The sequence below is a fragment of the Narcine bancroftii genome, chromosome 4, assembly GCF_036971445.1.
Source record: "Narcine bancroftii isolate sNarBan1 chromosome 4, sNarBan1.hap1, whole genome shotgun sequence".
In the NCBI taxonomy this organism is placed as follows: Eukaryota; Metazoa; Chordata; class Chondrichthyes; order Torpediniformes; family Narcinidae; genus Narcine; species Narcine bancroftii.
In genome coordinates, this window is record NC_091472.1 from 113,597,975 (window position 1) to 113,612,044 (window position 14,070).

The 14,070-nt window shown below is 36.9% G+C and overlaps 1 protein-coding gene across 5 annotated transcripts in view; it reads left to right on the top strand.

Annotated features, from left to right (window-relative positions):
* Nucleotides 1–14,070, top strand: part of plcb1 (phospholipase C beta 1) — a 1,044,484-nt gene that overhangs the window by 802,144 nt on the left and 228,270 nt on the right. For all 5 annotated transcript variants that reach the window (XM_069932441.1, XM_069932442.1, XM_069932443.1 and 2 more), the window contains exon 12: nucleotides 562–644. In XM_069932441.1, the coding sequence (XP_069788542.1) occupies nucleotides 562–644 (83 nt within the window). The remainder of the gene's footprint in view (nucleotides 1–561; nucleotides 645–14,070) is intronic.

Consider the following 14,070-nt stretch of genomic DNA (forward strand, 5'->3'; position numbering starts at 1 on the left):
GGGCCGAACTGGCCTGTTCTGTGCTGTAAGTGGTTATATGGTTAAATAAAGTAACAATGTGAATGTTCTTTGTGCTCCCAAAGGAGAGGATTACAGTTTTCCACAACAAACAAAGGAGGGGGAGGGGGGTTACTTTGTGCATCAAGGTGCCACTAATGGCATTTTTACGCAGAAACTTTGGAATTATTCCGAAAAAAAATTAGCATACTCCTGGTGTGTCCCGATATGGTCGTTTACACAGGGGCACTTTTACACAGCCTTCCTGAGCTGCGGAGTTTGTCAGAGGGCAAATGTCATATTCTTTCGTTCTGTTTCTCGCAGAGTGGCTGCAGTCAATTTACACTGCAGCTGCTCAGTAAAAATATGAAGGGGTACGAGTGGAAAAATTACAAGATGGAATTTGCTGCCCTTCAGCGGCTGTGTAAAAGTGCCTTAAGAGGTATAGAAGGTCTGTAGGGCACTGAAGTCACTATGGTTACTGAAAAGTTGCAGATAGGATGGAGAATTAAATTATCTTGGCAGATTGCAGCAAATAAATTATTTTGTGTTCTTCTCTTCCAGGAAGTAATTGAAGCAATTGCTGAATGTGCTTTCAAGACATCTCCTTATCCAGTGATTCTTTCTTTCGAAAACCACGTTGACTCGTAAGTAGAGACAGCACCAAATATGGCCACTCAAGTTGTGGAAATTCTCCCTGACAGAATTCCCAGGTCATAGAAACATAGAACATTTCAGCATAGAAACAGCCCCCTTCTCTCATCTGTGCTGAACCATTTATCTGCCTAGTTCCACTGACCTGCACCCACTCCATAGCCCTCCATACCACTCCACCCATGTACCTGTCCAAATTCTTAAATGTTAAAATTGAACCTGCATTCACCACTTCAGCTGGCAACTTGTTCCACACTCCCACTATTCTCTGTGTGAAGAGGCTCCCCATAATGTTCCCCCTTAAACTTTTCCCTTTTCACCCTTAACCTATGTCCTCTGGTTTGTATCTCACCTACCCTTAGTGGAAAAAGCCCCACATATATTTAATCTGTCAATATTGTCACAACTTTAAATACCTCTGTCAAATCTCCCCTCATTCTTCTTCCCTCGAGGCAATAAAGTTCTAACCTGTTTAACCTTTCCCTGTAACTCTGTTCTTGAAGTCCAGGCAACATCCTAGTAAATCTTTTCTGCACTATTTCTATCTTGTTTATATTGTTCCTGTAGTTAAGTGACCAAAACTGCACACAATACTCAAATTTGGCCTCAACAATGCTGTATACAACTTTACCATGACATCTCAACTCCAATACACAATACTTTGATTTATGAAGGCCAATATGGCAAAAGCTCTTTTTACAACCTTATCTACCAGTGATTCCACTTTCAGGCACTCATTAGTGCCCGACCATTTACCATGTTATGTCCTTTCTTGATTTGTTCTTCCAAAACGAAACATCTCACATCTGTCTGCATTAAAATCCATTCTGCCATTTTGCAGCCCATTTTTACAGCTGGTTTAGATCCCTCTGCAAGCTTTGAAAGCTGTCGCTGATCACAATACCTCCAATCTTAGAGTCATCTGCAAACGATGATCCAATTCACCACATTATCATCCAGATCAGTGGTTCCCAACCTTTTTCTCCCAACTCACATACCACTTTAAATATTCCCGATGCCATAGGAGCTTTAAGGGATTGCTTAAGGTGGGATGTGGGTAGAAAGAAATGAATTTGAAAACCACTGTTTTAATTGTGTCTAATTGACTTGTTATGTGCATGGTTTCATAACTCCAAAGGAAATGGGCCAATGATAATTTTTCTCAAGCAAAATATTTCAGTAACAATTGGGTCTAGAGCAGTGGTTCTCAACCTTCCGTTCCCACTCACATATCACCTTAACCAATCCCTTACTTATCACAAAGCACTGATGGCATAGAGAATACTTAAAGTGGTATGTGAGTGGGAAGAAGAAAGTTGGGAACCACTGATCCAGATCATTGAAATAGATGATAAACAATAATAGTCCCAGCACTGATCCCTGAGGTACATCACTAGTCACAGGCCTCCAGTCTGAGAAGCAATCATCTATCACTACTCTCTGGCTTCTAATCCAATTTACGGCTTCACCATGAATGCCTAGCGTCTGAACGTTCCTGACTATCCTCCCATGTGGGACCTTGTTAAGGACCTTACTAAAGTCCATGTAGACAACATCCACAACCTTTCCATCATCAACTTTCTGGGTAACCTCCTCGATAAATTCTATAAGATTGGTTAAACATGCCACACACAAAACCATGTTGACTATCTCTAATCAGTCCCTGACAATCCAGATATGTGTATATCTGATCTCTTAGAACACCTTCCAATAATTTATCTACTATTTAAGTCAGGCTCATCGGTCTATCATTTCCAGGGTTACACGGAGCCTTTTTAACCCTCCAATCCTCCACCACCACACTCATTCTATCCTTTTGTTCTTAATATACCTGTAGAAACCCTTAGGATTTTGTCATATTGTCTGCCAAAACAACCTCATGTCTTCTTTTAGCCTTCATTATTTATTTCTTGAAGTTTTTATTGCATTTTTTAATACTCCTCAAGAACCTCATTTGCTCGGTGTTGCCAATGCCTGCTAATCTCTCTCTTCTTCCAAATCCCTTGAAAAACATGGTTCCCTCTGCCTGCTAACTTTGCTTTTATTCCTGACAGGAATATGCAAACTCTAAACCTTCAAAATTTTACCATTGAATGTCTTCCAGTTACCTTGCAAACAACTTATCCCAATCCACACATTCTAGATCCTTTCTCATTTCCTCAAAATTGAGGAAATTTTCAATTTAGAATCTCAACCCAAGGCCTAGATCTATCCTTCTCCATAATTAACTTGAAATTAATGGCATTATGATCACTGGACCCAAACTGTTCCCCTACTCATACTTCTGTCATCTGCCCTGTCTCATTCCCTGATTATGACATTCAGTATTGCATTTTTTCTAGTTGGTACCTCTATATATTGATTTACAAAGCTTCCCTGAACCCATTTAACAATCTCCAAGTCATCCAGCGCATTTACAGTACGGGAATCCCAGTCAATATTTGGAAAGTTAAAATTCCCACTATCACAACCTTGTGCTTCCTTCAGCTGTCTGCTATCTCTACAGATTTGCTCCTCCAATTCTTGTTGACTTTTGGGCAGTCTATAATACAACCCACTCCTCAGCTCCAGCCTTAAGTTCTGTCCTTTCCCACCTTCATATTTTTCTCTTAACATTCTCTCCAGACTTAATTTTCGGTTTGCTAGTCTGCTCCACATTAACCTTCTGAACAGGCTTATTAATCTGCTCCACATTAACCTTCTGAACAGGCTTATTAATATGTTCCACATTAACTCTCTGAAAAGGCTTCCTATTCTGAAATGTATTTTTGTGAATTCGGGCAAATTTGTCCGCTTATCTAGCCATTTGCCACCACGTCCCCACATCTCTCTCATCCAGGTATAATTTAACCTCATTTGGAACACACCTTTTAATTTCCTCAATTAATATCAATTCTCTCAATCTATCAAAATCATTATTTATTCCTTTTGAGGTGCACCAACGGTCAAAACGTACAGATTTTTTCAGAGTAAAATCCATATAAGATTGATTCCAAGCTTTCACCAAACTCCTAAATTTTTTCTGTATGCTTCTGGAACCAACTCATAAGCTTTGTTTAACAGTATCTTAATTTTCCATTTGCTCTGCAGTCAAACTAGAGTATGCAATTTGTGCTTTTCCCTTTAATACACTTTGGAGCAGAAGAGGCCATTTTGTTCTTCAGCTTGGTATGCCTCATATTGTTGTCTCTGCAACTCAAAATTCTGCTTCTTTCTCCTCTTCCACCCTCCTTTTTTCTCCTCTTTCTTCTACCCTCAATTTCTCCAATTGCAACTCAACAGATCTATCCTCTGGAAAATTTTCTAAGTCTTTCTCAACAAATTTTCCCTCACCTATTTAATATTTCACTATAATCCTCTGTATTTGTACTTTCCTCATCCAATGCTCGACTTCAGTCAGCTTTAATGCCTTAGAAATAACCATCAGTTCCTCTTTTCTCTTGCACTGCAGCTCTGTAGGTGTTGCTTGTGACAAAAATGTATCAACATCCTGCTGCTGTTTTTCCACACACACTTTAAATTAGCTTGAAAAAAAAAACAATTAACTAATAAATCAAAAAAAACAAATTTCAATCCAAAAGGATGGGCCCCCATAAAATGTTATGAGCCCAGAGGACCCAAAACTCAGCAGCAATAGATATTCACCAAGACAAATGGTTACTTAAACAAAAGTTGTTTTTAATTATCTTTAAACATGAAAACAGAATCACACTTTAACTTAACTAACCTAACCTAACCACCTTCTAATTCTATTTATTTATTTATTTATCTATTTCTCTATTTATTTATTTATTTATTTTCTTTTTCAATCTTTTTATTATTATTATAATTTATAAACACATACAGTTCAAAGAGATATAAAAAAATACATAGTAAGTAATGAATTAATACAGAGATATTAAACAATAATATTACAGAATAAAAATATATCATAAAAAAAAATTTTGATCAGTTTAGGGTGTGAACTATCTCTAAAAAAAAAAGATATAATTAATAACAATATATGAAAAAAGAGAAAAAAAAACCCAAAAAAGAAGTAAAAACAAATCTGAATTTAAAAAAAACAAAAAAAAACCTACAGATATAGCTAAACCACGGCGATCACTCCGATCTCATCTTACAGCCCAATTATCATACATAATCATAGAAAGAAAAGAGAGCCAGATCAACTCACCACAAATGAAAATATTGAATAAAACCTTCTAATTCTAAGCACATGTAACCATATAACCATATAACCATTTGCGGAGTGGAAACAGGCCATATTGGCCTTTCGAGACTGCACCGGTTCACTAGAACAGCACCACTAGCTCAAACCTCCCGCTCTCTGCCAATAACCCTCCAAACCCCTCATCTCCATGTACACATCCAACCTTTTCTTAAATGACAGAAGGGACCCTGCCGCATCTATCTCATTTGGAAGCTTGGAGTGTAGTCAATATCTGAGTGTTTTATTTCCCTGACAATGTTGGGTGTGTGTAATGTATGTGCAAGTTGAGAAAAGTTATTTGGTTCACATCCAGTCTCACTTTTCATTCCTCCAAGTTCACTGGTTGCAGGCAATTCTTATACTGTGCACAGAATTTAACATTTATAAAGTTCACCAGGCTTTGGTGCTTGAAAGGTAAATAGTTACTGCTTGGGAAGGTTCTTGTCAGTTTTCAGAGAGAGATTTGTTGTCCCAGGACATCCACAACTGATGTACTTCCATCAGCCACCTCAGTGTTTTGCTGACGAAACTTGCCCCTTCAGGGTTCTCCAGATGATAACCTCTTTCTTTCAGGTCACCACAGAATTCCTTTTTGTTTCACTTATTCCAAATGAAACATTAGACAGCTAGTCCTCTCCTTTTGCATGAACCTCAAGGGCTTTGACCAGGCTGTCTTCCAAATGGGCCTTTCCAAAGGTTGCCAACTTGCCCTGTTCCAGTCCCAGCTGTTGTTGCTGACTGGAACACTGTAGAAGTAATCTCTGTGTATACCTCTCTCTCCCTCTGAGAGAAAGCCTGTTTGACTCTCTCTGCTTGCAAAACCACATGACCCTCTTAGAACAATAAGTTCTCTTCCAGACAATCTGCGGCTCCAACATGATTTTTCATCTGTTGTCTTTTGTAATCAACAATCCATTAGTGAAGGCTCTTCAGCACTCTTCAAAGCTCTTGCAAAAGCTGTGGAGCCGATATGTCTAGCATTAGCAGAGCTCCAGTATTTCAAATAAGATCTGTTTTAGTGTTTTTATGTAACCTACTCTAATAAACCTTTCCCAATTTATCTCCCAAAAACAAATCTATATACTCTGTCACACTTTAAGTTCATGGGAGTTTACATTTCAGAAGATCTCTCCTGAAGCCAGCTCATTGAGGCAACTGTGAAGAAAGCACATCAAAATCTAAGTAGTTTTTCAAATTTATTGCCATACTACAGATATGACATCACATACAACCCTGAGATTCTTTTTTTTCTGTGGGCGTAGCAAAATTACCATTAATTGGTAGTGCAAACAAAACTGTACACAGCCTAAACAAAGAACTGAACTATTACGAGCCCAGAGGACCCCAAAACCCAGTAGCAACAAATATTCAAGACAAATGGTTACTTAAACAAAAGTTGCTTTTAATAATCTTTAAACTTGTAAACAGAATCACACTCTAGCTTATTACTATTAACATACTTAACTTAACCCCCTTCTAATTCTAAGTGTACGAGTATTTAAAGTATGAGTAAGTTTAGAAAAGTTCTTTGATTCACAGTCTAATCTCACTTCTCAATCCTCCAAGTTTACTGGTTGCAGGCAATTCTTATACTGTACACAGAATTTAACATTTATGAAGTTCACCAGGCTTTGGTGCTTGAAAGGTAAATGGTTACCGCTCAGGAAAATTCTTGTCGGTTTTCAGAGAGAGATTTGTTGTTTGCTGGACATCCACAACTGATTCCTTCTAATTAGCCATGTCAGTGGCTTGCCAAAGAATTTTTCCCCCTCAGGGTTCTCCAGATGATAACTCCTTTCTTTCAGGTCACCACAGTTTCTTTTTGTTTCTCTTATTTCAAGTGAAACATTATGCAGCCAATCCTCTCTTCTTGTATGGATCACAAGGGCTTTGACCAGACTGAACTAAGAACTCACAACCCGTCTTCAAAATGGGGTTTTTCTACAAGCTTGCCAGATTGTCCTGTTCCAGTCCCAGCAGCTGCTGTTCAGCTGTAGAACTGATTTCTCTCTTTCCCTCTCAGAGAAAAGCCCTGTTTGACTCTCTCTGCTTGCAAAACCACATAGTCCTCTTAGAAGAGTAAACTGCATTCAGACAGCCTGTAACTCCAAACCTAATCCTCTGTGTTCTTTCATCTGTTGCTTTTCAAAACAACAATCCATTAATGATCTCTTGGGCATTCTCCAAAGTGTTTACAAAGGCACTCAGAGCTGGGCTTATCAGACTTGAGCAGAGCTCCAGTATTTTAAATGAGATCTGTTTTGAAATGTTTGTATGTGACCTACACCAAAATCCTCCCAAATTTATCTCCTTTAAAACATATCTATTTACAATATAAAATATAACATAATCTGTCACAGAACAAATTGTCTGTGCAATACAGACAGAATAAAAAAGAAACTCAATAATGTGCACAAGTAAGAATCCTTAAATATGTCCCTGATTGAGTTTCTTGTTGAGGGGTCTGATGGAGGAGGGGTAGCAGCTGTTCCTGAACCTGGTGGTGGGAGTTTTGTGGCATCTATACCTCTTTCCTTTTTTTTTTTGAAAATTATATTTTTAATTTGCGTCAATAACAAATACAGTCATAATCCATAATCATACAGAATTTTAAAAATGATGCAAAAAGAATACATAATTTTATATTTTCTCCCCGTACCTCTCCCTCCCTCCCCCAAAAAGAAAGGAAATAAAAGGGAAATTTCCCTTAAAACAGTTCTTCATGCCATCAGCACAAAATGTGTTCAGAATTATTGTCCCGTATTTTACTCATTTCAATTTGTGCCCACGCTGTCTTTTCAACAATCAGATAACATGAAGACAAAAATCTAAGTTGAACTGTTTTATAATAGTCTTTAAAATTAGGCAGTCATAGTCACTACCCCCCCCCCCATCACATTTCCATGTTAATTTTTGCAAAGCCATCCTAGGCATTATGTCTCTCCAAATAAATTTTCTTACATTTTTAATTAAATCTTGAAAAAACATTTTGGTACAAAAATTGGTAATGATTGGAATAGGTATTGTATTCTAGGAAAAGTATTTATTTTCACACAGTTTATCCTTCCTATTAAAGAAATTGGTAAATCCTTCCACCTCATTAAATCTTCTTTAATTTTCTTCAATAAAGGTATATAATTTAATTTAAATAAATTATTTAAATTATTATCATTATTGATACATAAATATTCAATCACCTTCTTCTGCCATTTAAATTTTGTCATTTTCTTAGCTTGAGTAATAATCAATCTCGATCAATGGCATCACTTCATTTTATAACCTGATATTAACCTATACTTTACCAATCGAACATTTACTTTTTTTAATGAAATTTCAGGGTTTGTAAGATATAATATTACATGTGCAAAAAGACTAATTTTATGTTCTTTATCATTTATCTGCTAAAGGTTCTATAGGCAACACAGTTAAAAAAGGTGATAATGAACAACCTGTCTGAACAATCTTTCCAATAAAATAATCTTTTGATATTTGTAACTACTTTAGCCTTTGGGTGATTATATCATGCCCTTATCCAATTTATAAAATTTATTAGAATTGCAAAAATCTTCAATACTTTAAATAAATAGTCCCATTCTAATCTGTCAAATTTTTTTTCTGCATCCGAAGCCAAAGCTACTGAAGGTATTTTTCTTTTTTGAGCTATATTTAATAAACTTAAAAACATTTAAATATTATCAGCTGATTTTCCATTCCTAATAAAACCAGTTTGGTCCATATATATATATATATATATATATATATATAAATTTAGGAAAATATTTATCTAATCTATTAGCTATTAATTTAGACACTTTTATAATCAGTATTCAATAATGGTATTGATCTATAAGAAGATGGAAGCAAAGGATCCTTCCTTTTTTTTTGGAATAACTTATTAATGCTATTTTAAACGACTCTGGTAAATCACAAGAGTCGTTCATTTGATCTAAGGATCCCATAAATATAGGGATGAATAACTCTTTAAATTCTTTGTAAAACTTTGGAGAGAAACCATCTTCTCTTGGAGCCTTATTATTTGGTAAAGACATCAATATTTCATATAATTCTGTAACAGTAAAATAATTTGTTAATTCAATCTTTTCCTCAATATTTAAATCTGGAAGTATAATTGTGATAAGTATTCATCTACTTGATCTCCATCCTTCAAAGATTCTGATCGATATAATTTCATAAAAACGTCATTAAACACTATAATTTATGTAAGATGACCTGATTCCTCTTTTATGGCTATTATTATTCTCAATAATTGCTCTGACTTCAATTGCCATGCTAAAACTTTATGGGCTCTAACTCCAACTCGTAATATTTTTGTCAAGTTCTCCTTATATCTCTCCACTTTAAATTTTTCTATTTCATTTTTTTAAATTCTAATATTCTTCATTTCTCATCATTCACTTGATTCTGTAATTCTTTTTCCAACTTTGCTATTTATTTTTCCAAATAGTTAAGTTCAAATGTATGTTCTTTTTTAAAAATCTTAGCTGTATAACATATTATTTATCCTCTTAAATAAGTCTCCATAGAGTCCTAAACCATAAATTTATTGGTTACAGAGTTTTCATTAGTGTCTTAAAAAAAAATGTATCTGCTGTCTTAAAAATTCACAAATATCTTGCCTTTTTAACAATGCAGTATTAAACCTCCATCTATAACCTATATTTTGGTCTTCTTCCAATACAATTGTCATAACTAAAGGTGAATGATCAGTCAATATCCTTGCTTGATATTCAATCTTTTGAACTCTTGCTTATAATTGAGAGGAGGTTAAAAACATATCTTTATGTGAATGTGTCATGTCTAAAAGAATAAAACAAGTAGTCCCTAGTACCAGGATACATCTTCCTCCAACTATTAACAAGTTTAATTTCATACATAAAATTCATCACAGTTTTAACTACCTTGTTTTTAACCATAATTCCACCTGATCTATCCAACTTCAAATCAAAAGTAAAATTAAAACCTCCTCCCATGGTAATTTTCCCCTTTGCATTGGCTAATTGCATAAAAACATCTTGTAAAAATTTTCCATCATCTATATTTGGTGCATATATATTCATCAATATACAATATTCTGAATAAATTTTACAATTTACCATCACATATCTTTCCACTTTATTAATAAATATGTCCAATATATTAATTGGTAAACTTTTATTTATTAGCATCATTAAAATGTTGCATATTCTATTTCCATTAAATGAGTTTCTTGTAAATAAGTGACATCCACTTTAATTTTTTTCATATCAGCTTCTGAATTCCATTAATATTAATACTAATAAAAGTCCATTTCCCTGCCATTAAACACCAATATTAAAAAATATGTCCATCCCGCATCCCCCACCCCTCTCCCCGCTCACCACAATACTCTTTGTATAACGTACTACATTGAGAAGCAATCCAGGCATTGAACAAAAAAATGAATGAAAATAAGAAAGTGAAGAAAAATCCTAGAGGCGAGTGATGGTAAAAAGCCTCTAATCTTATGATCTATATAGGATGCAAAAAATATCACATTTGTGCCCATGATTCCGCAGTGGTCTGCATCATATTCCCCACTAACTCACTCAATATACATACCATCCCTTATTATAGTTTGTCCAATAAATCTAATAATCCATTGATCTTACCAAAATATAGTAGATCACGTGCATTATAGGTTAAACCTTCCTCCCCTTTAAACTCTCAAAACACAATGTAATTTCAGTTACAATAAAATTCTTTCAGTTATGTAATTAAATCAAGTATCAGCAACCACCTGTTGTTCTTTATCAGGCAATGAATCGACATCTAACTTTGCTTCATTAGGCTCTGGGACAAATACTTCCAATGCAGCTGGATATCTCAAAACAAAGGCATAGCCTTTTTTCCATAATACATCTTTAACTGGATTAAACTCTTTTCTCTTTTTTAATAAATCAAAACTTATATCTGGATGAAAGAAAATCTTATTTCCATTATAAATCAAAGGTGATTGTTTTTCTTTAGCTTGTTTTTCTGCCAACTTCATATCAAAGGAACCTGACAAGTATTGGACGGGACCTTCGTTCAGGCTGAGATTTAGGTCTCAGTGCCCTATGGGCTTGCTCTATCTCCAAATCTCCTTGAAATTCAGCCTGACCCAAAGATTCTGGTATCCATCATTGCAAAACTTTTTTTTTCAAATCTTGACCTTCATCACCTTTAAGTCCAACAATCATCATATTATTCTGTCTACTAACATTTTCCAAAATGTCTATTTTTTGCATTAACTGATGGTTCTTGGCAGCAGCTTCTGCTTGCACTTTCTTCATTTGGTCTTTAATATTTTGAATCTCAAATTAATTTCCTTTAATTTTCCCATCCACTATTTCAAATTTTGTGTCAACTTGTTGTATTAATCTTTCTATCTTGTCACCATTCTTCCGCACTTCATCAGTTAACACTTCCATAGATTGTTGAAAAGAATCTAAAAACTGCTTCATTTCTCCAGAAGATAAACAAGCTTCTGTACCTTTCTCTGCTTTTTTATCTTGATCTTTCCTTTGCTTTTCCAGGTCCTCTTCTCGATCACTGGAGCTGTGAGAACTTGTATCTTTTAAAAATTTCCTCCATTTTATGATGTTCTCTGCGCATGCATGAAGAGTTGTGCATGCGCAGTCACTTCTTCACTCGATGTCGGTGGCCATTGTCAGAGGAGACCTTGTGTAGCAGTGTCCGAGGTCTCCCCGGCTTCTGGCCTCTCTCCCTTGTGGACAGCTCCAGGATCCTTTCTCAAGGTAGGCCTTGACACATTTGTGGCCCGAAATGTGAAGTTAATAAAACATTAAACACAAGTTTATCAGGTAAACTTCTTAGTGTCTTTTTATTCTCCCGTTTCCTTTGTTCTCCTGCTTGTGTTCTTATCTCTCCCTCATACCACGTGACTTCTGGTATATCTCATACATATTCATAATCATGACATCCCTCCTTTAATCAGAAATAAACTTTACCTTCACTTACCAATATCTCTCGGAAACTTACAAACATCGTAACTAATGGTAATACTATAACTCAACTACATAAAATTTACTTCCTACAGCACTCATACATGCACTTTATGATATAAGATTAAAATACTGTCCCAAAGTTCTTATTGAAACTATGGCACAAAGTCTTCGTATCATTTGGGCACTTTCCGGTTTCGTTTCGACCTGCCTGTGATATTGTCGTCGCTTCTCGGTTGTTCACTCTCAGCGTCGGAAATACTGCTCGCCACGGCTTCGAGTGTTTCTGGCGCTCTAGTCACTTCATCAGGAGTGCTGGTAACTGCCTCTGGAACATCATCAGGTCTCTCAGTTTCAGCATCTCGTATTGGCCTTTCAACCTCTTCGCTCGATGTATCTCTGGACTGGTACCTGTTTACACCTGATACATTTCTCTTATACAGGACTCCAGTCGGAGACTTGACTGTCACCATACTGCCACTTCTGGATACGACAGTACAGGGTTGATGGTAATCAGGTGTGTCTAGCTTACCACCAGTTTCATGCTTCACTAGAACATTATCTCCTGGGATGATGTCTGAGTACTTGGCTCCACGTTTCGAATCTGTGTACAGCTTTGCTGCACCTTTCTTTTCAGCATCGTGGTCCCTCATCTCCTGATCGTCTCGGATTTCCTTTATTTCTGGCATTTTGGTGCGGATTTTTCTCCCAAAAAATGCTTCTGCAGGACTTTTTCCAGTGGTTGCATGAGGCGTTGCTCGATAGACAGCCACATAAGATAGCAATGCTTCTCTCCAGTTCTGTCCTTCTGCGTGTGCAATCCTCAATCGTTTTTCAATGGATTGATTTTGTCTCTCTACTTCCCCGTTGGCTTGCAGCCATTTCGGAGTTACTTTATGATGGTGGATACCTGTGGTCCTCATGTATTCTGCAAATGTCTCTGAAATGAATTGTGGACCATTGTCAGAGTATAATGTAACAGGTAATCCATATCTTGCGAATATCTCTGCTAACGCTTGTATTGTTTTTTTCAGTGGTTGTGGACTTCAACACCACGTACTCATAGTATCTGCTGTAGTAATCTATCACTACCATAATTGATTCACCCGTCGGTAAAGGTCCAAGAAAATCAACAGCTACGTCGATCCATGGTCCTGTCGGAAGTTGCGTACTCCGGATCGGTTCTGGCGGATTACTCCTACTTGTGATTTGACATCCGTGACAAGTTTTAACAAATTTCTCGGTGTCTTTATCACAACTTGGCCACCATACCTTGGTCCTGAGGTTTTGCTTGGTACCAACAATACCTAGGTGTCCTTCATGCGCTAAGGATACGATCTTCGGTCTCAATCTTTGCGGTATCAACAATCTGCAACCTCTTAATACACACTGTCCGATGCAACAAAGTTCGTCTCTAATGGGAATGTAAGCCTTGTGAGTACACTTGTCCCATTGTCCACTCTGTATGCATTCTCTTACTTCCATGAGTTCTGGGTCATGTTCGGATTCTCTCTCGACCTCCTTCGTAGTCACAGCTTTCAGTGTCGACTGAATAGCTACGAAGCGTACAAAGCTCTCTGTTTCTGTTCCCAATTCTGACTTGGATTGTGGACATCCATCCTTCACCAATCTGGACAGCGGATCTGCAATGTTTGCTTTCCCTGCAATGTGGATTACTTTATATTTGTAGGGTTGTAGTCTGAGTACCCATCTCTCTATTCTGGCACATGGTTTGGATCTAGGTGCATAGATCACCTCTAATGGCTTATGATCTGTGATGAGTTCAAATTCAATGCCATATAAATATGCATGGAACCTCTCACAGGCCCATACAAGTCCGAGTGCTTCTTTCTCTGTCTGAGAGTATCTTCTTTCCACATCTGATAACAATCTGCTGGCATAGGCAATGATTCTTGGTCCTCCATCATGCATCTGGACCAACACGGCTCCTAAACCAACCTGGCTGGCATCCGCTATGACTTTGGTTGATGCTGCCGGATCGTAATATCCAAGAGTTTTTGCATCTGTCAGGCTTTGCTTCAGCGCTGTGAACGCTTTCTTCTGCTCAGATCCAAAATGAAATGGTACACCTTTCCTGGTTAGTTTCCTTAGTGGTTCTGCCACTGTAGCGAAATTAGGAATGAACTTTGCACAAAAATTGACCAATCCCAGGAAACTCCTCACCTCTGTTGCGTTCTGAGGTGCACGTGCCTCTGCAATAGCTTT